We start from the raw sequence: 27,390 nt of genomic DNA on the forward strand, positions 1-27,390 counted from the left end.
CAAAATGATTATCGATCATTGCAGCATCGGTCGAGTGTGAGGGAATTTTGTCTCACTGATTTTCCCCGTGGCATCCATGGCATACTTATGGTCTGCCAAGGCTGCAGGCAGAGATGATCAAAAACAAGCCCAAGCCCACTGCTGTGGAGTCTGTGCTGACTCGGGGCGATCCTGTAGGCCAGGGGCGAGCTGCCCCTCTGGGTTCTTGACACTTTGAGAATCTTTGCCAAGGCAGACAGCCTTAGGTAGCTCCCGCAGAGCAGCCAGTGAGTTTGAACCTTGCAGCTGCCACCTTGTGGTGAGCAGCTCCGTGCTTCACCAGGGCTGCTTAGCAAGAGGCTGAGCCCAGCAGAGTGGGAACCACAGACTCAAACGACCTTCCCTAAATCTCACCTTTAGATTAGCTCAGCAAATTAGCAAGTGATTATCTTCCAGGAGCAGCCTAGAGAAAGAAATGTAAGTTCCAGAGGGTGATTAATGTGAACGATTATTTGAAGAAAAAAAAAAGTACTAATGATTTTGAGAAAGCTCACTTTATTCTCACTGGAAGGGCAAAACTGACCAGGCCCTTCACATTAGTCCCATGCACCCTGTTTGCATGCTCCCTCCCAGTCATTTAGTTGGGGGATGGGAGTGGGTCAGAAAGACTGGATAGAGAAACCAACCAAGTGGTATTACTTCACTTTGGAAAGATACTAAATTAAATTCTCAGTAAATGTTTGTCATTTTTAGAAAGAAGTGTTCCCATTTCCAGAAATTAGTCAAGATGAACTTAATGAAATTAATCAGTTTGTGGGACCAGTAGAAAAATTCTTCACTGAAGAAGGTAGGTCTGATTTCCTTTATCATTATACTGTTCTTATATCTTTAGAGATTGCTATGCTATTTATAAAGGCCTAGTCTCAAATTTCTGTCAGCTTGTTGTCCTGTGGTGGCCTGTGTGTTGCTGAGATGCTGGAGCTATGTCACTGGTCTTTCAAAGTAGAGCTTCCAGCCAAGCACCCATACAAGAAGGAATAGGCTGTTCCCGTCCGAGGAATTAGCCACTGGGAATGTCGTCAATAGCAGCAGGACATTGTCAGTTATCGTGGTGGAAGATGAACCCTTGAGGTCAGAAGGCACTCAGATATGACTGCGGAAGAGTTATCTTCTCGAGTTAGAGCCGACCATGGGGATGCGGATTGAGAAAAGCCTTTGGGACCTTCATTTGTTGATGGGGTGCTAGTCGAAACGAGAGGAAACAACTGCAAGCATTTATTAGTAATTGGCACTTGAAATGTAAAAAGTGTGAATCTAGGAAAATTGGAAGTCATAAAGATCTATATCCTAGGCATTGGTGAACGGAAATGGGCTGGTATTGGCCCTTTTGAATCAGACAGTCAGATGGTTTGCTATGAATGGTGTCACATTCATTGTGAAAAAGGCCACATCAAAATTGATCTTGAAGTACACTGTTGTCGGTGATCAGATAATCTAGATCTATCCCCATACAAAGAAATCCAGTCAGTAGGACTACCATTCAAATGTTTGCACCCACCTCTGAAACTCTCACTCCGACCTACTGCCATGGTCACGGCTGATTCAGAGATACCCGTGGGGCAGGGTAGAACTGCCCCGGTGAGGTTTAAAACTGCAACTCTATGGGAGAAGAAAGCCCCTCTTTCTTCCCTAGAGCAATTGTTGGTTTTGAACTGCTCATACAGATCTTCTCACCATCCATTCATCCGTCCATCCATCCAGTGTGTCAAGCACATTTGTTGCCATCATCATTCTCAAAACAATTTGCTTTCTACTTGAGCCCTTGATATCAGCTCCTCATTTTATCCCTCCCTCCCTCCCTCTTCCTCCTTAACCCTCCCTCCTTCCCTCGTGAACCTTTGATAATTTATAAATTATTATTATTTTTCATGTCTTACACTGACCAATGTCTCCCTTCACCCACTTTTCTGTTGTCTGTCCCCCTGGGAGGGAATTACATGTAGCTATCATTGTGATCAGTTCCCCCTTTCTATCTCACCTTCCCCTTCCCCTCCTGGTATCATTGCTCTCATTATTGGTCTTGAGGTTTATCTGTCCTGGATTTCCTGTTTCCAGCTCTTATCTGTACCCGGGTACATACTCTGGTCTAGCCAGATTTGTAAAGTAGAATTGGGGTCATGATAGTGGGGGAGAGGAAGCATTAAAGAACTAGAGGAAAGTTGTGCATTTCATCGGTGCTACACTGCACCCTGACTAACTCATCTTCTCTCTGAGACCCTCTTTAAGGGGGTGTCCAGTTGCCTACAGATGGGCTTTGGGTCTCCACTCCTCACTCCCCCTCATTCACATTGATAAAATTTTTTGTTCTGGGTCTTTGATACCTGATAACCTGATCCCATTGACAGCTCATGCTCACCCAGGCTGGTGTGCTTCTTCCATGTGGGGTTTGTTGTTTCTCAGCAAGATGGCTGCTTGTTTATCTTCAAGCCTTAAAGACTCTTGATAGCTAGGCACCATCAGCTTTCTTCACCACATTTGCTTATGCACCCATTTTGGCTTCAGAGATCCTGTGGGGAAGGGAGCATTACAGAATGCCAGGTTATTAGAACAAACTGTTCTTGCATCGAGGGAGGACTTGAGTTGAGGCCCAATATCTGTCTACTACTTTAATACTTAACATAAAAATATATGTACATAGATCTATTTCCCTGTCATTACATATAAATATATTCACATATGTGCATGCCTGTATTTAGACCTCTGTAAATGCCCTTTGCCTCCTAGTCCTTTCCTGTATTTTCTTTTACTGTCCTCTTGTCCCACTGTCATATTCAGCCTTCCTTTGGGTTGCAGTAATTCCTCTCAGTTACATTGCTCTTGATCAACCCCTTCCCGGCATCCTGCGCCCTCACTGCCATCGATTTTAGATCACTTGTTGCTCCTTTGTCCCTGGGTTTGTTAACACCACCTCCTTTCCCAGGGGTCCAGGGAGTTTCTGTTCATGGGGAGAAAAACTGCAGAAAAAGGTGAGAGCGGTGGCACACGAGGAATACAATCAGTGGATTTTCCTTGTGGAAACTTGAATTGGTGTTTGTCTTACACTGTGTATTCTCAGTGACAAAAACATTTTAAAAAATGATTGTGATTAAATCAGTTCAGACCCAAAGGACCCCTCAATGCAGAGTGGAACTGCCCAGTGTGTTTCTAAGGCTGTGCATCTTGAGGGGACTGGAAAGGCTCATCTTTCTCCCACACGGCTGCTGCTTGGAGACTAGGACCTGCCGTTGGTAGCCCAGTGCAGAACTCATCGTACCACCAGGGGTCCTTTATTATTCTAGAAGCCGGTGGTGGTAATTTTTAAAACTTCAGGTGTCGTATGATTATAGAAACATTTATCTCTTAAATGTTTGCTGCCGTTTTACAAAATGAACTTACTTCTGTGATTTGCACCAGAATGAAAAACGGAGCACTAAACGGGCACTGGCACTTTGTAGAAAGGTTGACTATATGTTGACTCGACCATGACTAGACTTGTCCCAGTTGTGAACAGATTCTGAGACAGAGACTGTATATTATGTGAAAACAGTTCTGTTTACTTATACTTGTACACACAGTTTATGTTTTGCTTAATCAATGTATTTCTTCTTGGCAGTGGACTCTCAAAAAATTGACCAGGAGGGAAAGATCCCAAAAGAAACGTTAGAGAAATTAAAGGACCTGGGTCTTTTTGGGATACAGGTCCCAGAGGAATATGGTAAGTGAGAAAAGCAACGTGTAAATGACGTGTCTCTTAAAAAACCATCTGTCCAGAAGAGGGTTGTGTGGGGAAAGATGGCCTTTAAATACAGTGTGTCAGGTCTGATTGTAAAGTTACTGGAGGTTTTGAAGTCATTTGTGAGCTAAATACGAAATGGCTTATCTCAGCGGTTCTCAACCTTCCTAATGCTGGGACCCCTTAATACCGTTCCTCATGTGGTGGTGACCCCCCAACCATAAAATTATTTTCATTGCTACTTCGTAACTCATTTTGCTACTGTTATGAATCGGGCGACCCTGTGAAAGGGTCATTCAACCCCCAAGGGGGTTGCGACCCACAGGTTGAGAGCCGCTGGCTTAGCTGATATCTGTGGACTAAGCAAGTGACCCGCAGGGCTGTTTGCTTCATCTGCCGTGTGAGGAGACCACTCCTCCCGGGCATCCGTGCCTTCTGGTCTCCTGTGGATGGTGGCAGGGCTGTGAGGGGCCTCAGTGCCACACGGCTGCTTTCAGTGTTTTCCCCACAGCTTTGAGGCAGACCCCCCGTCCTAGCAGAGCCAGCACTTCAAGGGGGAAGAATAGTGTGGTAAGGGCTCCCTCAGACCCCAGTTTATCCGGAGCTCTCTGCCCACGGGGCCACATGGCGGGAGAGCGGGAGCCCCTTCGAGCAGGATCCTTTGTCTTGTTGGCTGCTCCCCGAATTCTCTAAGGTCCCTGTGAAACATCTGGCCTTTCGCTCCAGGATCACAGCTAGATGCGCCCGTCTGCACAGCAGTCTCTCTGTAGTCTTAGTTGGTCATGGGCGTTCTGTAGGGACAGAGACCACAGGCACGAAGCCAGGGGCGGAGGTGGGAAGTGTCTCCAAGATGGAACAGTTGGGCTTGCGCAGGCCCTGGGTTTTCACCTGCAGACCGTGCGGCATCAAAGTGTGCTCTGGGGCTCTGCAGCCCTCACCCTGCACCCCCTCTGACCTGCTCCCTTGGACGCCTTTGCTGCACCAACCCCCAGGTCTGTTCAGCGAAGGGTCATGGAGTTTAAGAGAGAAACGCCGAGGGCATTTCTGTGGCAAGTGGTGACCTTGGGAGAAGGGCAGTCTGCAGCCCCAGGAACTGTACCCACGTCCCTGGGTTGAGGGCCCATTTAGCCCCCGCGTTGGGATTTGTAAAGTGGACGTTGGGTCCCCCAGCCACTCTGGTGGGATTGTGAATGTTAACATACAAATTATTCAAGTACAGTAGATCCTCCCCCTCTTGCCGCCAAAATCTCTTTTCATTTCTAAAATTAATTCCCAACTTGGCGCAATTTTGCCCTCTGGGTGGGGGAAGGGCATTTGGCAATGTCTGGAGACACTGCTGAGTGTCACAACCTGGGGTGGCAGTGTGATGCTGGCATCTACAGATGTTACTGATACACTGCAGCGCACGGGACAGCTGGAACAGCCCAGAATATCCGATGTGTCGAGGCCGAGAAGCCCTGACTGAGCCCCCCTCGATATTGGGACATGGGACCCCATGTAATGTAGCTGCTCTGGTTTAAAATGAATGAATGACAGACGGTTTTCATAAAGTAGTAAGCCTGTTAGTGTGTATACTTGTGTTCAAAGACACATTTCCATATAGGCCTGTGTACCTAGGGGAAAAGCCTGAAAGGATGTACAGAAGAAACATTTCGGAGTGATGAATATGGGTGATTTTGGTTTTCTTGGTACCTTTCTGTGTTGTGATTTTTGAAGTTTTCCTTAGCAGTGTTCTGGCACAGGGATCAATAGTTAAACTGATGATCTGGGGGCAGAGGCTTGGGCTGGATTCTACTGAAAGCCGACCTGTCTCTTCTCCTAGGTGGCCTGGGCCTCTCCAACACCATGTATGCCCGGTTAGGGGAAATCACCGCCATGGACGCATCTATTGCCACGACCCTGGCAGCCCACCAGGCTATAGGCCTCAAGGTCAAGTGTGTGGGGCTCCCTATGCTGCATTCTGAAGGTCTTCAGTTGAGGCAGGGGGGCTTGCTCACGTCTACAAGGACGTTATTGGGCTCTTGCCTCAGGGTCCCGGAGGGCAGCCCAACCTTCTCTCCCTTCTCTCTCTGCAGCACTCAGCTACCTCACTAGAGCACACCTGTCTCCAGCCTCGGTCCCTGTGCCTCCACCTACCCACAGAGCAAGAGCACTCTGATCACCCTGTCCCCACTGAGTTCCCCCTGGCCCCACTCCCTTTGACCCAGCCATCCCTCAAGGTCCAGCCCAGGTGCCACTCTCTCCACCATGACATCCATCCTTCCCTCTGGTTGAAAGCAGGCCTTCCCTATGAGGTCGAGTCACTCGGGGCCCTGGGGGTAGCCCCCTCCACCCTGCTCTTTATGCACACCTTTCCCCCCTCCCCCAGGTTTGGTGCCTTCTAAGGCAAGGAAGGCAGACGGCTTGCTTGAGGTCTCACAGTTCTCTATATAAAACATACCTGTGATGCAGGTTATTAATACTCAGTGTCTCCAGCAACGTTAGCCAAATAATGCCCACGCCCTCACCCTGGAGAGCACCTGTCCTGTTTGTGCCCTCGATTGAAAAAGAGGGGATCACCCCCCCGCCCCGGCACTGACTGCAGGCGGTGTGTGAGCACATGCTTCCTGCTGGTGTGGCTCCAGCGCTTCTCTGGGTTCCTGTTTCCATGCCCAGACCACCCTTTCCTAGGGAGGGGCCTCCCCATTTTGTAGATGTGGATATGGTGCCATAGAGAAGGGCCGTGCCCAGCATGGCCATTGTTGCTTTTAGAAGAATGGATGCCAGTCTAGTCCCAGAGAGCTAGAGATTTAAAGATGTGCCGAAGGTCCAACTCTTCCAAAATCTTAATGAAGGACCCAGAGCCAGAAGCTAAAGCATGTCTCCAAAGCCGTGCGAGGTCTTACTTCTACCACAGCTCAGGCAGGAAATAGGGGGGTGGGTTTGCAGGTAAGCTGATGTGTGTAAGAAACAGCGTCCATGTCCCACAAAAGGTGGTGTCTTAAGGCACACACTCTACTCAGGTCAAGTCAGAGATTCCCTTGGTCCAGTAGAGAACACCCCCTACCAAAGGAGACTAGAGACACAGGTGCAGAAGTCTAGAGTTAAAATCCATCAGGAGTGATGGCCGCAAGGGCCACGTTCATTGACGATCGCTCACCTGGCCACCCAGCCAGGAAACGGAGACGTGACAGGGAAAACCCTGGTCTCCCGGGCTCACACGGCCCTGGCGCGCACACCCTCTAGCCTGGTCATCTCAGCGGCCTGGCTCCCCAGTGGTGTCTACTCTGATTTGCAGTACTTCTTTTCAGAGAGGGAGCCGGTCTGCAGACATGCTCCACATCCTCTTGTGTCCGCAGCTGGAACTGGTCTGTGTTGGCTTTGTTTAGGGGATCATCATCACAGGCAGTGAGGAACAGAAGAGCAAATACTTGCCCAGACTGGCCAAAGGGGAGCACATTGCAGCCTTCTGCCTTACGGAGTCGACCAGGTGAGCCCCGGGGCCAGGAAGGTCGCATACAAACAGCCAGTTACGTTTTAAGGTGCCCCGGGACAAGCGCCGATTGATTTGTTAAATAGGCGATTTCTATTTTTCACGCTCTCTAAAGCCTTCCAAAGAAAGGACTGAGCAGCTTTTCTCAGCAGTTCTCTTTGATTTCGGCCTTGACCTTTTCTCTCTTTCCCAACGAGAGGCCCACAGGAGGTGGCCTCTCTGCCAGCACCTACTGAAAGGACGGTGGTCTGGTTTGCAACACACCTTGACATACGCCAACACACTGAGGCTTCACAGCAACTTCCAGAGTGTGCTGGGTGGGAAGCGTGGCCCCATTCTAAGATGGGAAACCGAGGCTGTGTGAGGAGCCCAAGGTCATGGAACTAGGAAGGACCGAGTAGGTACGATTCGGACCTCGGACAGCCAGCCCACTACTTGGACGTTCTCCGTGCTCTCCCAGGGGAGACTGGGAATTCGTCGTCCGCAGCTGACTGATTATTGGTTGCTACTTTTATATTGGGAGTTGGGAGTTGTTTTATTTTCTTCTGGAACCTGGAGACTTAAACTGGCTTTTCTTGACCACCAAGGACAGGGCTTAAGTTGGGCTTAGATACCTCATGTTGCTAATTTAAAAACCCACGCAGACCTTCTCAGAGTGTCCCCCTGATGCGGGGAGCGTCTCGGCAGGGACCCTCCACTTCTCCTTTCTTTATGAGCTTCCGCACCATCTCCTGGGATGCCTTGAGGTCTCCTTACACGGAGCTCAGAGGAACCTGCTTTGCACACACATCCCACGCTGGAGCCTCAGCCCCTCGAGGTTATTTCAGTGTCGCTTCCTTTACCGATGTAAAGCTGGGCTCGACCCAGGTTTGGATGACCTTTCACTGGTCCCTTTGCATTTGTTTGCAAGTGTTCTGCAGCTGCGTTCAGCTTACAACAGGCCCTTTCTTTTTAAAATGCGCCATCCCCTGTATTAGGGTATTAGAAACCACCGTGTGCAAGCCCCCCAAATCTTTCATAATTGATCGTCAGCATTACTCTCAATGACCCGTTCTTGCACCCGCAGCGGAAGCGACGTTGCATCTATACGGACCAGAGCCACGTTAAGTGAAGATAAGATGCACTATGTCCTCAATGGCTCCAAGGTACGCTTCCTGGCCTGCTCAGGGTCTCGGGCTAGATTGGCCACCGTTTATAGCGACCACCCGCCCCACCCTAGGCAAGAGTCTATGGGCCCGTTCCATCGTCACCAGCCTCTGGGGTGCAGGGCACCTCATGCTGCCATCGCACCAGCCACCTCCCTGCACTGTTTCACGCTTGTTTTTAATTATAGAAAATTTCTAACGCACAGATGAGAGTCAGGCACCACCCCTGACCACCGGGTTTCAGCTGGTCTCTTCTCCGTCTCGTCTCCTGCTCTCACTAGGTGTCACTCCAAAATGAAGAGGGCTTTTTCCTTCTTCTGCAAGGAAAGGATGTCGTTACCGCTAGTGATACTAGTTAGAATGCCATCAAGGAGCGGGTTACACCTTGCGGAGCTAGCCACCAGATCAGCCACACCCCAGGCGCAAGATGCAGCTGTCTGTTCCCGGGAAGAGTCACAGGCTCAGGAAGCCCAAAGCGAGCGTTGAGCTCTGCCCGCTGTCCTGCTCCCCCGACCCTGTGCTCGCAGGGCCAGAGTCGGAAGGGACTCGACAGTATAACACCCATTTTCATGTTTTTTCTCCAGAAGAAAATATTATATTTAGTCAGTGTCCCAATTGCCCTGATTATCTCATGCCTTTATTTCCCCCTAGTTGCATACATTGTAATTTGTTGAAGTCTCTCTATTTTTCCTCTTCCTTTTCCCTTTCTAACCCACTCACCTCTCCTCCTCCGCCCTTCTCTCTCTCTCTCTGCCTCTCTCTCTCTCTCTCTCTCTCTCTCTCTCTCTCTCTCTCTCAGAAGCCTGGTTGCTTGGTGGTTGCACCTGAGTTGCTTTCTTGCCATTGGCTGCTGTTCTCCACACCATCTCTGCCCTCCCCTCATGGGTCCCTAGAGAAGGGCCTTGACTCTGGAAAGCTGTGCTCTGAGGCTCCCCTCTGCTCGGGACCCCATCTTCTGGTCAGACAGACTGGGATTCTTCAAAGCCAGTCGCCTTACCTATCTGGCCTGGAGTTGGGCAGGCAGCTGGCTAGTGTGGGAATCGGCGGAGAGGAGCCCACCGTAGTTTGGCTGCTTCTTCAGCTCGTGTTCTTTCTCTCCCTAGATGTGGATCACCAATGGAGGACTGGCTGACATTTTCACTGTGTTTGCAAAGACAGAGATTGTAGACTCTAATAATGTGGTAAAAGACAAAATCACAGCATTCATAGTAGAAAGAAGCTTTGGCGGGATCACGAACGGGAAACCGGAGAATAAGCTGGGCATTCGCGGCTCTAACAGTAAGTGTGCGTGTGTGTGCGTGCACGTGTGTGTGTGTGTATTCCATGGAAGCATGTTAGCAAACTCGAATTAAGATGGCTGCGTGTGACTTCCATGGCGGATGCCGAGGCTCACAGAGAAGAGCCTGCTGCCACTGCAAGTGTGTTCCATGCATCTCAATGCAGCAACGACTTCGAAGGGAGGAAGACACTCCCCCCTCTGGGGGGAAGCAGGAGTGGCGTCAGAGAAGGGTGACGGGCTATCCTGTGTAGAAATGCTACTCCGGGAGCCTCTTGTCTTTCTTGTGTCCAAAGCTGCCTCTTGCTTTTCCTTTCCCCCGTTCAGGCCCACTCTGTAATCCCTGGGTCATGTGGAACTGGTCCTGTAAGAAGCTGGTCTCCATGGGTCTGCCACGTGGGTCTTCCAGTTGAATGCCCGTGGTGCCCCAGAATCTCCCGTGTGCCACCTTCTTTGGGGCTCCTTGTTCCGGGTGGTGCCGTGTGCTGACCCAGGTACTCCGACTGGGGTCAGAGGGCTTTACTGCACAGCTTAGTCGCACGGCTTTGAACAGCTAGTGCTCCAATGTCCTCCGCTACACAAAGGACGGGGGGAGGGCGGGTGACGGTACAACCAATTTGTGGGAAAGAGAATCAATCTTGCGAAATGCTCGGTGTCCCTGTAACAGGACAGTGTAGCAGTGATTACGCCTTTTAGGGCTGTTTACTGAGCTCCCGCTCAGAAAGTTCCAGCAGGGAAGGGGCATAGTCAGATCTACTGGTGGAGAGCTAGCCAGAAGACTGGAGCACAGGGAGGAAGCAGGACTGCCATGCACTACTTCCATGGCACGATCCTTATGGAAGTCCGGAGAAGTGGTGCCCCTGGAATTGTGCAGTGCTGTGACCTTGGGAGACAAGCTAAGGGCACAGCTGCGGACCGAGGGGGAGGCAGGGTCTTGCCCAGACCCAGGGGCCTGTAAAGGGAGCTGATCCTATAGCTTGTACGCGTCCCACCACCACACATGCTGTGTGAGCACTTTCATAGTAGTAGGATCAAAGATCAGCAGACCCAGGGGCATGTACCTGGCCCTGCGTTGTCTGCCCCGAAGCCATCACCTTTCCTATTAAAAGCCTCCCTTTTTTCTCTCGTGTAATTTTCTGAGCGCCACTGTGGAAACGTAGCATGCACAGACCGTTTGTTGACAGAACATGTAGGACTGAAGCCCGTCTTCTTCCTAGCCCTTCCCCTCGGCCTCTCTCGATCCGTCCTGACTGCGTTCTGTTCGCATCGGCGTTCCTCCAGTGTCTGAGCTCGTGTTGAGTCTGTTAGTCACGGACCGATGCTGTACTGCTGCCTGGCAAAGCACTGCTCAGCTGGGCTTCCAACAGAAAGCGTTAGATTCATAGGTTGGCTGGGGCAACCGGCTCTGGGCTGTGGTCCAAGTGGCCCCAGGGGTCTTCTTTTTTGTTCCCCTGGACTCTGCCAGGTCTTGATCTCATGGCAGATCCTAGGAACCCAAAGGGCGAAACCAGCCCCATAAGCATATTGAAGGCTTCTGCTGATGGTGTGTCTGCTGCCTTCTATTGCCAAACCCAGTACTGGCAGGGAAAGGGAAGTTTCTACCACCCCCAATAGGGTCTGACACCACATTCGGTACTTGCACTGCAAGGGGCTGGGCGTAGTAAAGTGAAATCAATCCCAGCTTCCGAAAAGGGCCAGAACATGCTACTCCATCCACGTGTTCTTTATGGGGCTTGGCTCTTTGTCGTCCAAACTTATAAATTGTGACCCTTTAGATCTGACATTAGCTTTTCTGTCTCCTCGCTGCCCCAGCACCCCCTTTTCTGTCATCACACGCACCCACCACAGAACTCGAGCATCTTTACAGTTTCTCTCTCTGACCAGAACACGGCAGCCCCTCAGGAACGTAGAGCCCCGGCTTCCTGTGCGCTCCTGGCAGTCAGTGTCGAATGGCGTGGCGTGACAATGACATACGGGCAAGTCAAATGTAGAATGGTGTGCGTTTATCAAAGTGAACCCCGGATTTCATGTGTTTCAGCTTGTGAAGTCCACTTCGAAAACACCAAGGTGCCCATTGAAAATGTCCTTGGAGAAGTCGGAGGTGGATTTAAGGTGAGTCCCTGGCCACAGTCTCCTGGGTCTGTGTCCTAGCCTCCAGCTTCGTTCCCTCCATTTCTGACGCAGACCACCCTGTGCTTGTGCATGCGCCAAGGTTCTCCACTTGGAAGGAGGCAAAGCAGAGAGGGCAGGGAGTGGCTGGCTCCGGAAAAGAGAGCACATGCTTAGAACTGGAATCTTTCTACTCTCTCAGGCCCCATTTGCCTCCAGTAAGGGATCGAGTCCCTTTCCCCAATGGGTAAGAAAGGAGACTAGAGGGCGTTGGAGAAGATGAGGCTCTGTGGGTATTCAACTCTGGATCGGAGTGCCCGCCCTGACATGGTTTCCTTCACGGAGTCAGATTTATTGTTGTTCTTTGAGATCGTTCACGTGATAACAGCACTCACCACTTTGCGTGTCCTAACTTGTATACTTCAGTAATGTTTAGCCCCTTCCTTACGTTGTATAGCTATAGGCGCTGTCAGATCTAGAACACGCCCATTGTTCCACAAAGAAATGTCGTACCTACCAATGCCCTCCTTGCACCCATCCGTTTGCACCACAGGTTCCTTTCTCTCTGGACCTTGCACATCAGTGAAGGTGAGCTTCACGTGGAATGGCACTCGGAGCGCTGTTCTCTAGGCTCGTCCATGTGGTCCACGTGCCAGTGCTGTGGCCCTTCCACAGGACGGGAGCTAGCTTCCTAGTAGAGCGCCGCTGTGACAAACTGTCAACTCCAGCTTCTGGGCCTGTTTTTCCCATCCTCCCTAAAAGTCTCTCTACACTGATTGCCCCTTATCTGTCAGCAACATTTATCCTATAGCCCCTCTTGGCTCATCTCTTTCTTTGCTAGAATAGAATAGAGGTAAATTGAATATTTTGCAAACTATAAAGCACATGTCCAAAGTGGTGCACTGACATCTCATGGGTTGGACAGAGTGAATGTGGCGGCTAACACAGCTTTAGTTTCTGTTTTACTCATTGAAAACTTGACTTTGCACTCACTCACTCAGTCACTCACTCTCTCACTATCACTCTCTCACTCACTCTCTCACTCTCACTCACTAACTCACTCACTAACTCACTCATTCTCTCACTCAATCTCACTCTCACTCACTCTCTCACTCTCACTCTCACTCACTCTCTCACTCACTCACTCAATCTCACACTCACTCTCACTCACTCTCTCACTCTCACTCTCACTCACTCTCTCACTTACTCTCACTCACTCTCACTCACTCTGTCACTCACACTCACTCACTCTCTCACTCTCACTCACTCACTCTCTCACTCTCACTCATTCTCACTCTCACTCTCACTCATTCTCACTCTCACTCACTCTCTCACTCTCACTCACTGTCACTCTCACTCACTCTCACTCACTCTCTCACTCTCACTCATTCTCACTCTCACTCACTCTCTCACTCTCACTCACTCACTCTCACTCACTCTCATTCACTCACTCACTCACTCTCAGTCACTCACTCACACTCACTCACTTTCACTCTCTCACTCACTCAATTCACCCACTCTCACTCACTCTCTTCTTCACACTCTAAGTGACTCACTCTGTCACTCACAAAAAACATAAAGCATAGTGATGATTCACAAAAACAAAAAAAACTTGACTTTTTGAGAGGGGTACAAAAAAAGAACTCTTGTTGAGACTTCTGTTATAGTACATGTGACAGAAAAACAAATAAGCAGCATAGATAAGAGATATCACCTCATTTTGCCCTTGGTAATGTATATCTGGAAAAGAAATCCAATAAAAAATAATTTGAAACAAGCCCATTGAAGTTAGTTTCAGTGTTAATTTTCCTCCTGCTACAACCACTCAGAAACAAAAACCCACTGCCCTTAAGTCCGTTCCAGCCCACAGAGATGCGATGACAGAGTAGAACTGTCCCTGTAGACTGCAACTCTTTTTTATCTTTTAATCATTTTGTTGGGGGCTTGTACAACTCTTAAAACCATCCATCCATCCATCCATCCATCCATGTGTCAAGCACATTTGTACATTGGTTTCCATCATCATTCTCAAAACATCTTTGTACTTGAGCCCTTGGTATCAGCTCCTCATTTTTTCTCTTTCCTCCCCACGTCCCCTCCATCATCAACCCTGGATAATTTATTAATTATAATTTTGTCATTAGACTGCAACTTTTAAAAAAATCATTTTATTGGGGTTTCATACATCTCTTATCACAATCCATACATCCATCCATTGTGTAAAGCACATTTGTACATTCCTTGCCCTCATCATTCCCAAAACACCAGCTCTCCACTTAAGCCCCCGGCATCAGCTACTCATTTTTCCCCTCCCTCCCTGCTCTCCTGAACCTTTGATAATTTATAAATAATTATTGTTTTGTCATATCTTACACTATACGGCGTCTCCCTTCACCCACTTTTCTGTCGTACGTCCCCCAGGAAGGAAGTTATATGTAGATCCCTGTAATCGGTTCCCCCTCTCTACTCTACCCACCCTCCCGGTATCTCCACTCTCACCACTGGTCTTCAAGTGATCATTAGTTTTAGATTCCCTGTGTTTCCAGTTCCTATCTGTACCAGTGTACATCCTCTGGTCTAGCCAGATTTGTAAGATAGAATTGGGATCATAATAGTGGGGTGGTGGGGGGGAAGCATTTAGGAACTAGAGGAAAGTTGTCTTTTTCATCGTTACTACACTGCACCCTGACCCTTCTCTAAGGGGATGTCCAGTTGCCTACAGATGGACTTTAGGTCCCCACTCTGCACTCCCCCTCATTCACAATGATAAGATTTTTTTTGTTCTTTGATGCTTGATACCTTATCCCTTCGGCACCTTTTAATCACACAGGCTGATGTGCTTCTTCTCTGTGGGCTTTGTTGCTTCTGAGCTAGATGGCCGCTTGTTCACCTTCAAGCCTTTAAGACCCCAGACGCTGTATCTTTTGATAGTTGCGCTCCTTCAGCTTTCTTCACCACTTTTGCTTATGCGCCCACTTTGTCTTCTAGACTGCAACTCTTTCTGGGAGTAGAAAGCCTCCTCTTTCTCCCGTGGACCATGCAGACTAGGAAGGTTGTGACTTTTAGTTCACAGAAGACAGCTCCACAGCCCATCTCCTCCCTTCCTCCTGCTCTCAAACATTTTCTTCATCCCTTGAAAGTACCTGAAAATCATTTTCCTGAACTCTATTTCTGGTAGTTCCAGGGTCTTAAGAATACTCCTTTGCCTCTGTGCCGTTCGTTATTGGTGCCTCTTTTTCCTCTCTCTCTCTCTCTCTCTCTCTCTCTCTCTCTCTCTCTCTCTCTCTCTCTCGTGTGAGTGTGCGCGTGCCCGCGTGTGCACACCCGCGTGTGGCTGCTGTCGCCCTGCACCGGGTGAGGCGCAGGGGTGGCTGGCCTCTTGCTGGGACATGGGGAGGACCGCTCAGAAGCTTGCCCTGCTGCTTCCTGGGGCTGCAGGGACCTTCATTTCGCCAAGTTTCAGGGACAGTGGGCAGGGCACCTGGTGGGTGTGGGGCCTGCCGGGGCCTGCCTGTATGAGTCTCCTGGACGGTCTCCTTTTTGGGTCGTGGGGCGGCCGTAGTCGGGGGGTTCTGGGGATTCCTTGCTGGGTACCAGGGATGCCCTTGGTCCTCCTGGGCTGTTCTGATTTCTTGCTTTACTGTCATTTGCATGACAGAAAACAGATTTTCTAATTCCCTTTAGTATTTTTTGTAAAGCTGGTCTTGTTTTAATGCATTCTTGCAGTGTTTCCTTGTTTGAATGTGTCTTTATTTCTCCCTTGTGTTTAGGGGATGTTTTGCTGGCTGTAAGATTCTTGGGAGTGTGTTTTCTTCTCAAGGTTTTGTATATGTTGTTTTCTTGCCTTACTGCCTGCCTGGTTTCCATTGCCAAAATTGAGCTGATGCTTTTTTTTTTTAATCATTTATTAGGGGCTCATACAACTGAGCTCATTGTTTATGGGTCACCTTTATCAATGGTTGATCTTTTATCCTGAATTGCTCTCAGGATTCTTTTGTTGCTGTTGATCCCAAACCATTTTGTCAGGAGGCATCATGCCTTCCCATAGTTCAAGCACATCAAGCAGTATTGTACAGTTGCTCCCACAATCAGTTTAGAAACAGTTCCTTCTTTCTTGACCTCCTTGGTATCGGCTCCCCTTTACCCCATCCCACCCCGCCACACTGAAGCCCATAGTCTAGTTATTTATTACTTGTTCTCTTTGTTCCTTTATCCTGGGTCCCATGCACGGGAAAACACATCACAAAGTCAAGTAGGCTACAAAATACAACCGAGATAAACCCCAATATGAAAAAATATATATATTAAAAACCAGATCAAACCCAAAGTGTATCAAAGGGAAGATCAAGTGATCATACGGTTTTAATCGTTCAAGTCAGATTTACCTTTTTAATCTGCTACAGCCTCTCCAACACTCTCTGTCTGATAACCAGTTTATTCCTACCCTTCGATTATAGAGGGAAATCCCCAGAGACTTAGTCCCTGCTGGATCCTGCACATGCATTTTGGGCTTCCACTGTCATCCATAGCCTTCTGCAAATCGGGGCTTCACAGCTTAACCTTTGATACTTTTCCCTTCAGATTTGGGTTTTATTGTTTATCATCCTTAGATCCCACAGGCTATGTGAATTTAGTTGACAATTCTTTTATTATTAATGCAGATCGTTGTAGTGGGGGCTTATACTGTCCTTCACACAATCAGATAGTGTTCTTTTTGCTCGCTGGGCACCATCTGCCCCCTTCCCCCTTGCTACGGCACGCACATCACCTGGGGTGCTGCTCCCAGGAGTGTGAGTTGCGGCCCCACGTCGCAGCACTGGATCTGTGTTTCTCATGCGTGCTGCTCACTGTCCAGTTGCGAGGACTTTTGCTTTTGTTATTGGGGGTGGGGTGTCCTCCACGCTGACGTCGTGTCTGCGCATCATCAGTCGGTGCTTCGAGCTTTCTTTGCTGTTCGCTAGCAGGGTGGTGGCACCTTGTGAATGGGCATCCTTCAGCCCCGATGCCTCATTCTTTTTCGTGTAGCCCGGCCTCTTGGCCACAGGCTGAGTAAGGACGGGGAAAGGAGACAGCCCAATGTTCACCTTTCCTCATTTGAAACCAAGGTTTCCTTTATTAATGAGGTTGCTTACCAGTTTGTGCGCATGTTAAAAAGTGACCCGACCCCAGAGCTTTCCAGTGCCGATAAAAGGAGGGTGGAGACCCATGGACGAGTACGAAATCAAAGGGAAGATGTTTTCCTCGGGAACAACAAGGGAAAATCCACGCCGGGTAACGGCCAGATGACTGCCCCGCGGGGGTTCAGTACGAGGCGCACACTGTGGAGAGACTGAATCGTCGCTTTGCTTCTGATCTAACACATCTGACTGTGTCGCTGTGGAAATTGTGGAAGGGAACAGTTCTGTGTTCGAGGTTAGGTAGGAAGATCGGAATTTCAGCTCCCGAGTGTGTTTTTATGTCGACTCACACCTGTGAGGGCTCTGATCCTTGCAGAATGAGGCCTAGTAGCAAATCCTGTGTCCTTCCTTTTTGTTTTAATCACTTTATTGGGGGCTCATACAGCTCTTATCACAATCCATACATGCATCCCTTATGGTGAGCACATTTGTACATTTGTTGCCATCAGCATTTTCAAAACATTTTTTTTTCTACTTTAGCCCTTGGTATCGGCTCCTCATTTTCCCCCTCCCTCCCTCATGGTAATATATAAATTATCTAATTATTCCTGCTAATTTATAAATCATGAGTTTTTGGATGTCTTAACTGTCTGACGTCTCCCTTCATCCACTTTTCTGTTGTCTGTCCCCCATGGAGGGGGTTTTATGTAGATCATTGTGATTGATTCCCCCCCCCCCACTGTTTTTTAAATGAAGTGGAGCTGGGTTTATTCATAAAGTGTAAGCTGGATTTGGAAGAGGGAGCTGATACAGAACAAGCCTGGAGGGGTTGTTGCTGCCCTCCTTGGCCCCACAGGTTGAAGTGGACCGCCGGCACCCTGTCCAGAGCCAGTTTGCAGCCCGGAAGTGAAAGGGAAGGCAGGCCTCACCTGACCCTCAGGCAGGTGCACACGCCCACTGCTGCCCATCCTGAACCCACCGGCTCGGATGTGGATCTCACACCGTGGTGTGGCTTCCCCAGGCCTCCTGGCCATGCCCCACCATGACAAACATCCAGGGTGTGGCCATGCCAGCCCTGTGCTCTGCCCACACAGCCCCAGCCTCCTTGTTTGCAGCCTCTCTGGGCTCTCAAGTGCCAGGAGAAACTATCCTGTGTATGTTGTTTAACAAGTAATCAGTGATTCAATTCAGTTGCTTGTCTTATTAATCCAAGCTCCACCCAACGAAGGATTCAGTCATAAGCAGTGAACCAGCTCAAGTTGAACTTGCAGAAAGCCTGGAATCCATGGGCTTCCTTTCTGCCCTCAGACCCCACCCTGTCCCCCAGGACTCCTGAGGCCTAGCAGGTCAGACTGCTGGCAGAGACTCAGCTTGGGGGGTTTGGATCCCTCAGAGGCAACCGGTTCAAAGGTCCAACGCTACTGCCTCCTGTTCTTGGAAAGCCTCCAGCTGTGGGTGCCTGTGTGCCGCCGAGGGGAGAGGCCTCTGAACCTGTGTCACCTGGCACTCGCGTAGCAGTGTGTGCACGCAAGGGCGCCACCGTGACCATTAGTGGGATGAGGAGGGTAGCTGACAACGTGACCAGGGCTCTAGTGTGGGGATCTTGGGGTGGGAACATTGCTGAGCTCATTGGCTGGGTTGCTTGCTGTGTGAGCTGGGAAGGTGAGGCCCTTCACCCACCCGAACCTCCGGTTTCTCATCTGCCTGGTGAGGGCCCTGGCCCTGCAACAGTTGCCGTGGTATGTCCTCAACTCTCTGTTTATAGTTGAGCATCCCTCCCCGAAGGAGCCCTGAGCTGGGCTGCTGGCTGCCAGGTGTGTCATGGAGACTTAGCTGGCCATCGCCCCGCAGGGGAAAGGTGGGGCTTCGTGCCCCATCAAGCGCCAACCTCAGAAACCTGCAGGGCCAGCGCTACGGTGGCATAGAGGGGCGCTGAGTCAGAGCCGACTCGCAACGCCAGTGAGTTTGCCCTTGTTCTCCTTGTGTAGCTTTCCCGAGGAGTCGGAAAGCTGCCGTGCCCCTTGGAGTAAGGTTGCTCGGTGCCCCTGCTGGGGTCTGAGTCCCAGGCTGTCGTGAGTGCCGTGGCCCTGCCGGAATCGAGTCATCTTGCTGTGCGACGGTGAGACTGCACTCTCTCCCGCCAGAGGCTGGCACGTGACATCCTCAGCTAGGTGCCAGCACAAAGCTCCCCCAGACTTGCCTTTTGTTTTCACGAAGCCTCTTGGTCACAATAGATAAAGCCTTTCTGTGGTCTGCCACCTGTGTCTTGCTCAGTGGCCTTGGGCTTTCTCCAGCCCGACGGGAGGGGACAGGGCACTTAGGATGGGCGCCTACACTGTCCCTCCTGCTCTCCCCACAGGTGGCCTTGAACATTCTCAACAGTGGGCGGTTCAGCATGGGCAGCTCTGTGGCCGGCATGCTCAAGAGAGTGATTCGTAAGTAAACCGGGGCAGGAGCAGACCGGCCCCACCCCTGCCCTGCTCCATCCTGGGGCACGCTGCTCGGCCAAGTGGGAGGGGCTGCCTGGACTGTTAGCCCAGCTCAGGTCTGGGATCTGGACTCCGACTGTCCAGGTCCTCTTTAGATGGCTACTTCCTACGTCCCCGTGCCGCGGTTTACCCACACACACTGGACAGGGACACGGGGTGGGTCTTGGCAGGTGAAGAGGTGGTTGCTCCGGCACTCGGCTCCTTAGAGAGCTTGTAAGGGAGCCACACTCCGGACAAACCTTAGCCCTCATTCTTGCCAAGTCCTCGGAGTTGACTGTCTCGATTTGATGGGTAACCGCAGTGGCTTAGAGGTTGTGCATTGGGCCGCTAACCCATAAGGTCAACAGTTCGAAACTACTGGAGGCTCCACAGGTGAGAGACGAGACCGGCTCCCCAAAAGGATTACGGTCTTGGAACAGAAAGTCATGGGGCAATTCTGCCTTGCCCTCTTGGGTCACTGTGAGTCGGCATCCGGCATCCACTCGATGGCAGTGATGAGTCTGGAGTGGCTGAGGAATGGAGTTGAGTCCCCTCCGGAACTTTTCTCTGTGGAGATGCCCGACACCTAGATTTTCCTTGTCAGTGAACTTGAAACAGCCCTGATAGGCTTTATTTGGCCTGAAAGGAGGCTGCCACCAATTTATCTGTGGAAGTAGCTGCAGAGAGATGCAGATGGCAGGGCCTGAGGAGGCAGGGGCTCCTCAGGGTTGCACCTTCCAAAGGCCCTCCTTGGTGCCAGGTTTTAGCACAGCCTCTCTGTTCAGGGCAAGGTGAGGACACACAGGCTTCCGTGACCAGGCAGCGTCTTGTTCCGTTGTACACGGGGTCTCTGTGGGTTAGAACTGAATTGACAGAATCTTGAATCACTACTCCCATATTAGAGATGAGGAAACAGTCTCTGAGGGGTTAGATGGGTTTTGCCTCAGGCTGCGTACCTGAGCCTAAAAGCCCAGTCTGGCAGCGATCATTTGGCTTGTCCGCTCCCCGGACCTTCCCAGTCCTCCCTTCCCTTGATTCTCCTCGGGCTTTGGTGGTCAGCCCACCTCCCTAAGGATGCAGCACTCTAACAAGACCTGGGGCTCTGTGCAGAGCCCGGGTGGCTGTCCCTTCAGCCAGTCCAGGGGACTGGACCATGGGAAGGCAGCACCGGGGGTCTGTTGGTGGCTGCATGGGAAGTGCCAGGCCTACTTGGACAAAGCTCTGAGAAATAGTATGTATTCACTGCGGCACCCTTGGAAACCACCTACCTGTCTGTATTTGGTACTCCGCCTGTGATGGGGATGCAACACCAAGATAGGAACCTGCTCTTCCTTCTAGCAAGGGTGTCCCTGTGCGTCTGTATGTGTGCTAGGCTCCTAGGGGCTTCTGTTGGCTGCTGTCTCCACAGCAGTGCTAGGGCTGGGTGGTATTGTCGCCGCCTTATAAAGGAACAGGTGGAGCAGCTTGGTCCCAACGTCCCTGCCAACAAGCAGATGTGCCAGGATTCCTTCGGGATTTGATCTCTTCATTCATTTGTACTTTCCGATGACTGTTCTTCAGAAATGACCGCTGAATATGCCTGCACACGGAAGCAGTTCAACAAGAATCTCAGTGAATTTGGATTGATTCAGGTACCAAAGGTTACGCGAGCTCTGTTTGTTGCCTTGCGTGGACTTGAAGTGTGTGCTGTTGGGGGTGTCTGTCCTGGTGACTGCTTGCTGAGCAGTGACTTGGGAAGGCACACAGGGTCAGGCTGTCTTCGGTGGGAACCACTTCCATTAATGCCCGGCTGGCTTCTCCTGGTTTAATTACGTTCTCTCCCGGGCACTTTGTGGGTTGCAGCCATACAGGTAGCCTCTTGATTGTGTTTCTGTGTTTCTGAACTCTCCAGGAAAAGTTTGCCCTGATGGCTCAGAAGGCATATGTGATGGAAAGCATGGCCTACCTCACTGCAGGGCTGATGGACCAGCCAGGGCTTCCCGACTGCTCTGTGGAGGCTGCCATAGTGAAGGTAACCCCGGCATCCTGGAGCCAGCACTGGGGAGAGAACGCGCCTTAGCTCCAGCCTTGCAAACCCAGGTGTCATCTCCTGACTTGTCACTCAATGATGGATCCCTTGGTGTTAGGTGTCCGTGCTCTTGGGATGTGTACCTCGATGATGCAGGGCCAGGGTCGGGATAGCACCAGAGAAACAGCCAGGCATGGACTCATCTGCCTATGGTCTAGTCTCCCAAGCCAGTTCAGACCCACCCAGCTGCTCAGCAGGAAAGACTGAAGCCTAGGAAGCCCCTGGGCGGTGCTGCTTCTCAGGATCTACTTGCTGGCCACACCAGCTTCCCAGCAGTACCAAGTGGCAGGACCACCTGCTTGGGAAGGCATTTATTCTGGACTTAGAGCTTTTGAGTTTGGGGTATTAAATCTTTTCTGGAATGTTAGTATTTTTGTGAGGGTTGGCTGTTTTTTTTAGCTGTAATAAAGGGGACGGCAGCCCTGATTTGGCTGGCACAGCCTCTTTTTATTAGCACGGCTTTTTTTTTTAGCAAGCTTCTGGAACGGAGAGGCGTGGAAATGGCGCTAGTGTAGGGAGGAAGGTTCACCTAGGCGTCCAGCATCTTGTCTTTTGGGGGTACATTTTTTTGCTCGGAGCTTTTGTACCCATCATTCTCAGCAACAGTGTGGACGGTAATCAGCGTAGACACGGGCCCTTTTCCAGAGGCTGAGCCTTGGGCTGCGTATGACTTTACCTCTGCTCTGCGAGTGAGTGGTGACCGGGGTGGGGCCCTGTGCAAAGGCACAGGCAAATAGGGCTGAGGAGGTGTGTTCCCCGGCCTCCTGGGAGAGGAAGACCCTCGGCCGGATGTGCCCAGCTGTGAAAGTACAGTCCACCCTGGGACAGACGGGTCTGGAGAGATGTGGGGAGCCTAATGCTGGCCAGTGTGGCCGAGGATGGAAAAGGAGCAGGAGCACCCAGGGGGCGGTGGCAGGGTTCTGACGTGAGGGAACAGAGCCCTCCCCAGCATGGCGTGTGCTTTTGGTAGGGTGGGAGCCTCAGCAACCCTGTGCTGACTTTGCCCTTGGCCTGTGGCAGGTGTTCAGCTCCGAGGCAGCGTGGCAGTGTGTCAGTGAGGCGCTGCAGGTCTTCGGGGCCCTGGGCTATATGCAGGACTACCCTTACGAGCGGATGCTGCGCGACTCCCGCATCCTGCTCATCTATGAGGTGAGTGGCCCCGCTACAGTCCGGGGGCCTGCACCCCACCCTGAGCCCGGGGAAGGGCCTCGGAGAGTGGCGGCAGAGGCTCTCCGTGGCCTGAGCTAGTATGACCCTCGGACTGTGACCAGATCCTGTCTCACTGAGGAAGACCAAACGTGGAGGCTGAAATGAAAGGGGCTCAGCAGCTCCCTCGGGGGCATGCTGTGAGGAGACTCAAGGTCTGGCCCCAGCTCTACCTCTGTCTCAGGTATAGACTTTATGGCCTTGGTTTCCCCCTCAGTCTACGGAGGCAGTGTACAGGGCCCTCTGTAAGGGTTCTCCTAGCCCTAACCTTCCCTCTGTAAAGTCAAAGCCGTAAGAGTCTGTTCAGTCGCATGTGCTGGGGGGCGGGGCGGGCCCATGGAGAGGATGTACACAGCGGCCCTGCCTTTGGGATGCACCTGTTCTGGATGGTACAGCCTGACTGACTGAGGAGAAAGGACCCTGTGGGCAGTGTGAGAGAGAGAGAGAGAGAGACACAGGGAGGTGAGTGAAGTCTCAAGAAGCACGCGTGCTGGTCCTTAGGGGCAAGGAGGACTTGGCCTTGCCTAGGAAAGGGCAGTTGGGGCTACAGGGTAGGAAACAGGACACGTCCCAAACCAGACCTTAACTGTTAGTGTGAGTCAGAAAGTGTGCCCGGGAGCAGTGGTCAGCTGTGTGCCGGGTGGCGGGGTAAGATGGCGAGGACTGAGGGAGAGAGGGAGGCTAGAAGAGGCACCCGATTGAGGCTGGCAGAGATGGAAAGCTGAGGGAGACGGGTCTTTCTGTGAGCGCAGTGGAGTGACTGGTTGCACTTGTCCTTAAGAAAGAGTCTCCCTTGGGTGCTGATGTGGAAGATGAGCTGTAGAGGTGAGATCAGCGGCCCGGGATAGGGGCTCGCCATGCCAAGCAGGGGCTAGACCTCAGAAGTGGGGCACCTCTGTTTAAAATGTCTTTACCCCAAAAGTAGGAAGGCCTCATTGCTATGTTTTGTTCCCTGGGAGGCTCCACACACCCCACCTGGTCGTCTTCTCTTCAGGTGGACAGGCATGGTGCAGGCAGCCTTAGGGCACAAGGGGGAGCTGCCTTCCCAGGGCCATGGGGTGTGCCCGGGACTGGCGTATGGTCAGCTCTCCTGTGGCCCTGGTGCGAGTGGCCATGCTCGCCCCAAGGCTTGCACAGGAGTGAGTAGTCTTACCCAGAGGCATGCCCCTTCCCTCCTCGGGCGGTCAAGGCCAGTCAGCAGCTGGACACTTACTCTGTGGTGACAGTGCTGTGTAACCTCGCACAAGCCCCTGCACCTACTGACCAGACCCCCTTACCTGTGGGCAGCTGCTCTCGGCTGGGTGCCTATCTCCCCTACCTGCCCCCGCGGAGTCAGCTGCAGTCTGCCCAGCATGTGCCATGTCTCAGGCACCAGCATCCCTCACCTACTAGGGGCAGCTGTTGGTGGCAGAATGCCCTGAGTAGGCTGGCAGAGTTCATGGTCGTCTGTGCCAGAGCCTGCTTCAGGCCCCCGTCACAACCTTGCTCTTGGTGTTGTTTCCCAGTGAGGGCAGAGCAGGCTCGGCAGGGGGTTGGGGGTGAGCGGGAAGGCCCCCCTTGAGCTCTGCACCACTGGACACAGGGAACCAATGAGATTCTCCGGCTGTACATCGCCTTGACGGGTCTGCAGCACGCCGGCCGCATCCTGACTGCGAGGGTCAAGTAGGTGACATCCTTGACGTCCGCTGCAGGGGTCCTCCTTGCGCAGGCCTGCACGGGGGGGGAGGGCTGCCTTGCCCTGGGGGCGGGGAGGGGGGGCAGACTCCTGGAGCACTGGCAAGAGTGTGGGCATCCTCTGAAGGCCAAGCTTCCGAGCCGGGCCTGCTGCTGCAGATCCAGCTCCTCCAGGAGGCCCAGGGCACCCTTCCCCCGGAGCTCTGTTCTGCCCTCTTGGAGGGAACCGTGGTTTTTGTTCTCCCTGAGAATGAGGGATGGCCCTCTAGCAGGCGCCGGGCTTTGGGGCCCACATAAGGCCACTTTCTGGCTCTCCCTCATCCCATCCTCAGGACAGCACCAGGTAGGCACTGCTGGAGCCCAGTGCAGGCTGTGAGTCACATATGGCACGGCACACTGGGCTCCATGGCAGGGGAAATCTGGAAGCCAGCAGTGGCAGCTCCCTGTGTGGCGGGGTACGTGTGTCTGCCTCAGGAAACTAGGGCCCCAGGCAGGCGGGGGCAGGAGAGGCAAATGGGCTCTGCGTTGGTCCTGTCATGGTCTTTGTTTGGGAATGGGAGCAGTATGCCTGGAGCCCTGGGGGTGCCGCTGCTGGCCCGTGGGCACCAGGAATGGGGCCTCAGCTCACAGGGCTGTGGCCACCTGCAGGGAGCTCAAGCGGGGCAACGTGAGTACCATTGTGGAGACCGTGGGCCGGAGGCTCCAAGACTCCCTGAGCCGCACCGTGGATCTGGGGCTGACTGGCAAGCTTGGTGTCGTGCACCCCAGTCTTGAAGTGAGTGGGCCCAGGAGGTGGGGCTGCTCTTAGGCAGATGGTACAGGGGTTGCATGTTCCGGTCCCTTCTGGAAAAGGGCATGTGACTGAGAACCAGACCGCTGGGCAGGGGAGAGGAGGGAGGGGCAGTAGAACTAGCTGGTCATCCCTGTCGCCCCATGGAGACCGGGTGGGTCTGAGAAGAGACGCTGAGCTGAGGCCTGTGTTCTGACCCTGCAGGACAGCGCCAACAAGCTAGAGGAGAACGTGTTTTACTTTGGCCGCACTGTTGAGACATTGCTGCTCCGCTTTGGCAAGGTAACACGGGCCGACCAAGGCTGCACAGGCGCACGCTCCTCTTCTGGGATCGAGGCGGCCTGACCAGCGTCCACGGGCCCACTTTCGCCCTTCCACCTGGCAGTTCATCAGACTGCTCCTGGGACTTGCGGATTTCTGGGTGCAGTGCCTAGTCTCCATGGGGGGCTGGAGATGGAGGGTTTACTTACCAGAAGCTTGGGGTGGACCTCTGCTGGGGCATAGGACTCTCTGGACATTCTCCCGTGGGTCTTCCAGGCAAAGGGAACCGCCCTGCAGTCGGGAGGGGCAGCCCGACCTGGGGCCTGAGCTGAGGCCCTTGATCTGTGAAGCTAATGCTGTTGGAGGTGGTGGCAGTATTTGGTACACTCCGCACCTGCTCCGGCCTCAGCCCAGGCTCCAGGACCTGGTCTTGCCTTGACCCCTTCCCAGATTTAGACAGATTCCAGGGGAGGGATGACAGAGGCAACCATGAGCCAGCCTTGGACTCACCCCGAGGGGCAAGAAGGCTCAGTAAAGCGGGCTGAGGACAGCGCCAGGCCCAGCGAGGCAAAGAAACCACTCGGGGGGGTGCAGACAGTCCCGGACGGCAGATGGCCACTTGGCGCTTCTGTGTTCCAGACCATCGTGGAGGAGCAGATGGTCATAAAGCGGGTGGCCAACATTCTCATCAACCTGTACGGCATGACAGCAGTCCTGTCGCGGGCCAGCCGCTCAATGCGCATCGGGCTCCGAAACCATGACCATGAGGTGAGACCCACGCAGCCCGGCCTCATACACGCGTGTGACTTGTCCTGGTACATACACCTTTAATGAAGACGGGGAGGGGTCCAGTGCGCCCTGCTGTGATTGCTGGTGGCGTCACCGAGAGAGGATGCCTGCAAGGTGCCAGCTGAGGCGGCTGTGGCTTCTGCGGAAGGGCCTTCTGCTCAGGAGACAGGGCTATTCTTGCCAGTAGTCTTCTGACCTGGGAGGGGAAGAGCGGGTGAGACGGGTGCCAAGGCCCGACAGCCCTTGCCCAGCTGCCATTCCCCGAAGGGTAGATGCCATCGGCTCTCACCCTGCTGGAGGATGTGCATGCTGCCCGGTGTGGGCTCCTTATACTTACCCTGCAATCACCACAGAGCTGTGTCCGTTTCACAGAAGAAACGGGCTCAGAGATGTTGGGTAACTTGCCCTTGGGGACAGAGCTAGTCTGAGTGGGGTTTGGGATTAGAACCTAGGAATGGCTGTGACTTCTGAATCAAGCTGCCCGGTGTGGCTGATAGTCTTAGTCCTTGAAATTCAGACATCAGGTTCCAGGAAGGGGCTGCTGGTGGTACGGAAATCCGGCTGCTTCAGCGGTCATCCCTTCTAACCTTGACCCTGCCAGGTTCTGTTGGCGAACATTTTCTGCACGGAAGCTTATTACCAGAACCTCTTCACTCTGTCACAGCTGGATAAGTGTGAGTGTGGTGGCTTGGGGGCAGGTTCCTGGTGAGGATGGGTTATTGTGGACACTGCTCTGGGGGTGGAGTCCTGGCTCAGCATGTCTGCACATGCAGGAGAGAGGGGCGCATTTGTGCTGGGCCCTGCCCAATGTGGCTGACTTCCCGGGAAAGGGCCATGAAGGAGGCATGACACAGGAGCTGGGAGGTAGCATCTGAGGCGGCTGCTTCAATTCCAGACTCCCTCCAAAAGGAGCCGCAGTCCCGACTCTGGTCCTGAAGAGCATTGTGATGTGGCTCACGCTGTTCCATGGTCAGAACGCTCTCCCATAGCACAGCTTGCCTGCTGCTGTGTCCATCGTGGGCCCCCTGCCAAGCGCAGCCCATTGTCGGGGGGGACTCCCAGCACTGTGGACTTGAGAGCAGCAGCATGATTTGGGGCAGCTCCTGGGTACTGAGCCCCACCCTCCAAAGTGTCGACAGGACTGTACGAGGAAGCTTTCAAGAGCTCATGGGAAATGCAATGAAAACATGCTGGGGTTTTCCCCACAGCTGTTTGAAACACCCCTCTCTGCTGTAGGAGCCATGGTGATGTAGTGGTTACGCGT

General features: G+C 52.4%; 1 protein-coding gene across 1 annotated transcript in view; it reads left to right on the plus strand.

Moving 5' to 3' along the window:
* ACAD9 (acyl-CoA dehydrogenase family member 9) overlaps positions 1–27,390 on the plus strand; it is a 33,767-nt gene that overhangs the window by 5,715 nt on the left and 662 nt on the right. The window contains exons 2-17 of the mRNA XM_075550102.1: positions 733–826; positions 3,632–3,733; positions 5,574–5,680; positions 7,120–7,220; positions 8,290–8,368; positions 9,472–9,646; positions 11,683–11,756; positions 19,230–19,305; positions 20,899–20,969; positions 21,230–21,349; positions 22,427–22,555; positions 24,195–24,274; positions 24,935–25,061; positions 25,281–25,358; positions 25,977–26,105; positions 26,728–26,800. Of these exons, the coding sequence (XP_075406217.1) occupies positions 733–826; positions 3,632–3,733; positions 5,574–5,680; positions 7,120–7,220; positions 8,290–8,368; positions 9,472–9,646; positions 11,683–11,756; positions 19,230–19,305; positions 20,899–20,969; positions 21,230–21,349; positions 22,427–22,555; positions 24,195–24,274; positions 24,935–25,061; positions 25,281–25,358; positions 25,977–26,105; positions 26,728–26,800 (1,615 nt within the window). The remainder of the gene's footprint in view (positions 1–732; positions 827–3,631; positions 3,734–5,573; positions 5,681–7,119; positions 7,221–8,289; positions 8,369–9,471; positions 9,647–11,682; positions 11,757–19,229; positions 19,306–20,898; positions 20,970–21,229; positions 21,350–22,426; positions 22,556–24,194; positions 24,275–24,934; positions 25,062–25,280; positions 25,359–25,976; positions 26,106–26,727; positions 26,801–27,390) is intronic.

The sequence above is a fragment of the Tenrec ecaudatus genome, chromosome 5, assembly GCF_050624435.1.
Source record: "Tenrec ecaudatus isolate mTenEca1 chromosome 5, mTenEca1.hap1, whole genome shotgun sequence".
NCBI classification, from domain to species: domain Eukaryota; kingdom Metazoa; phylum Chordata; class Mammalia; order Afrosoricida; family Tenrecidae; genus Tenrec; species Tenrec ecaudatus.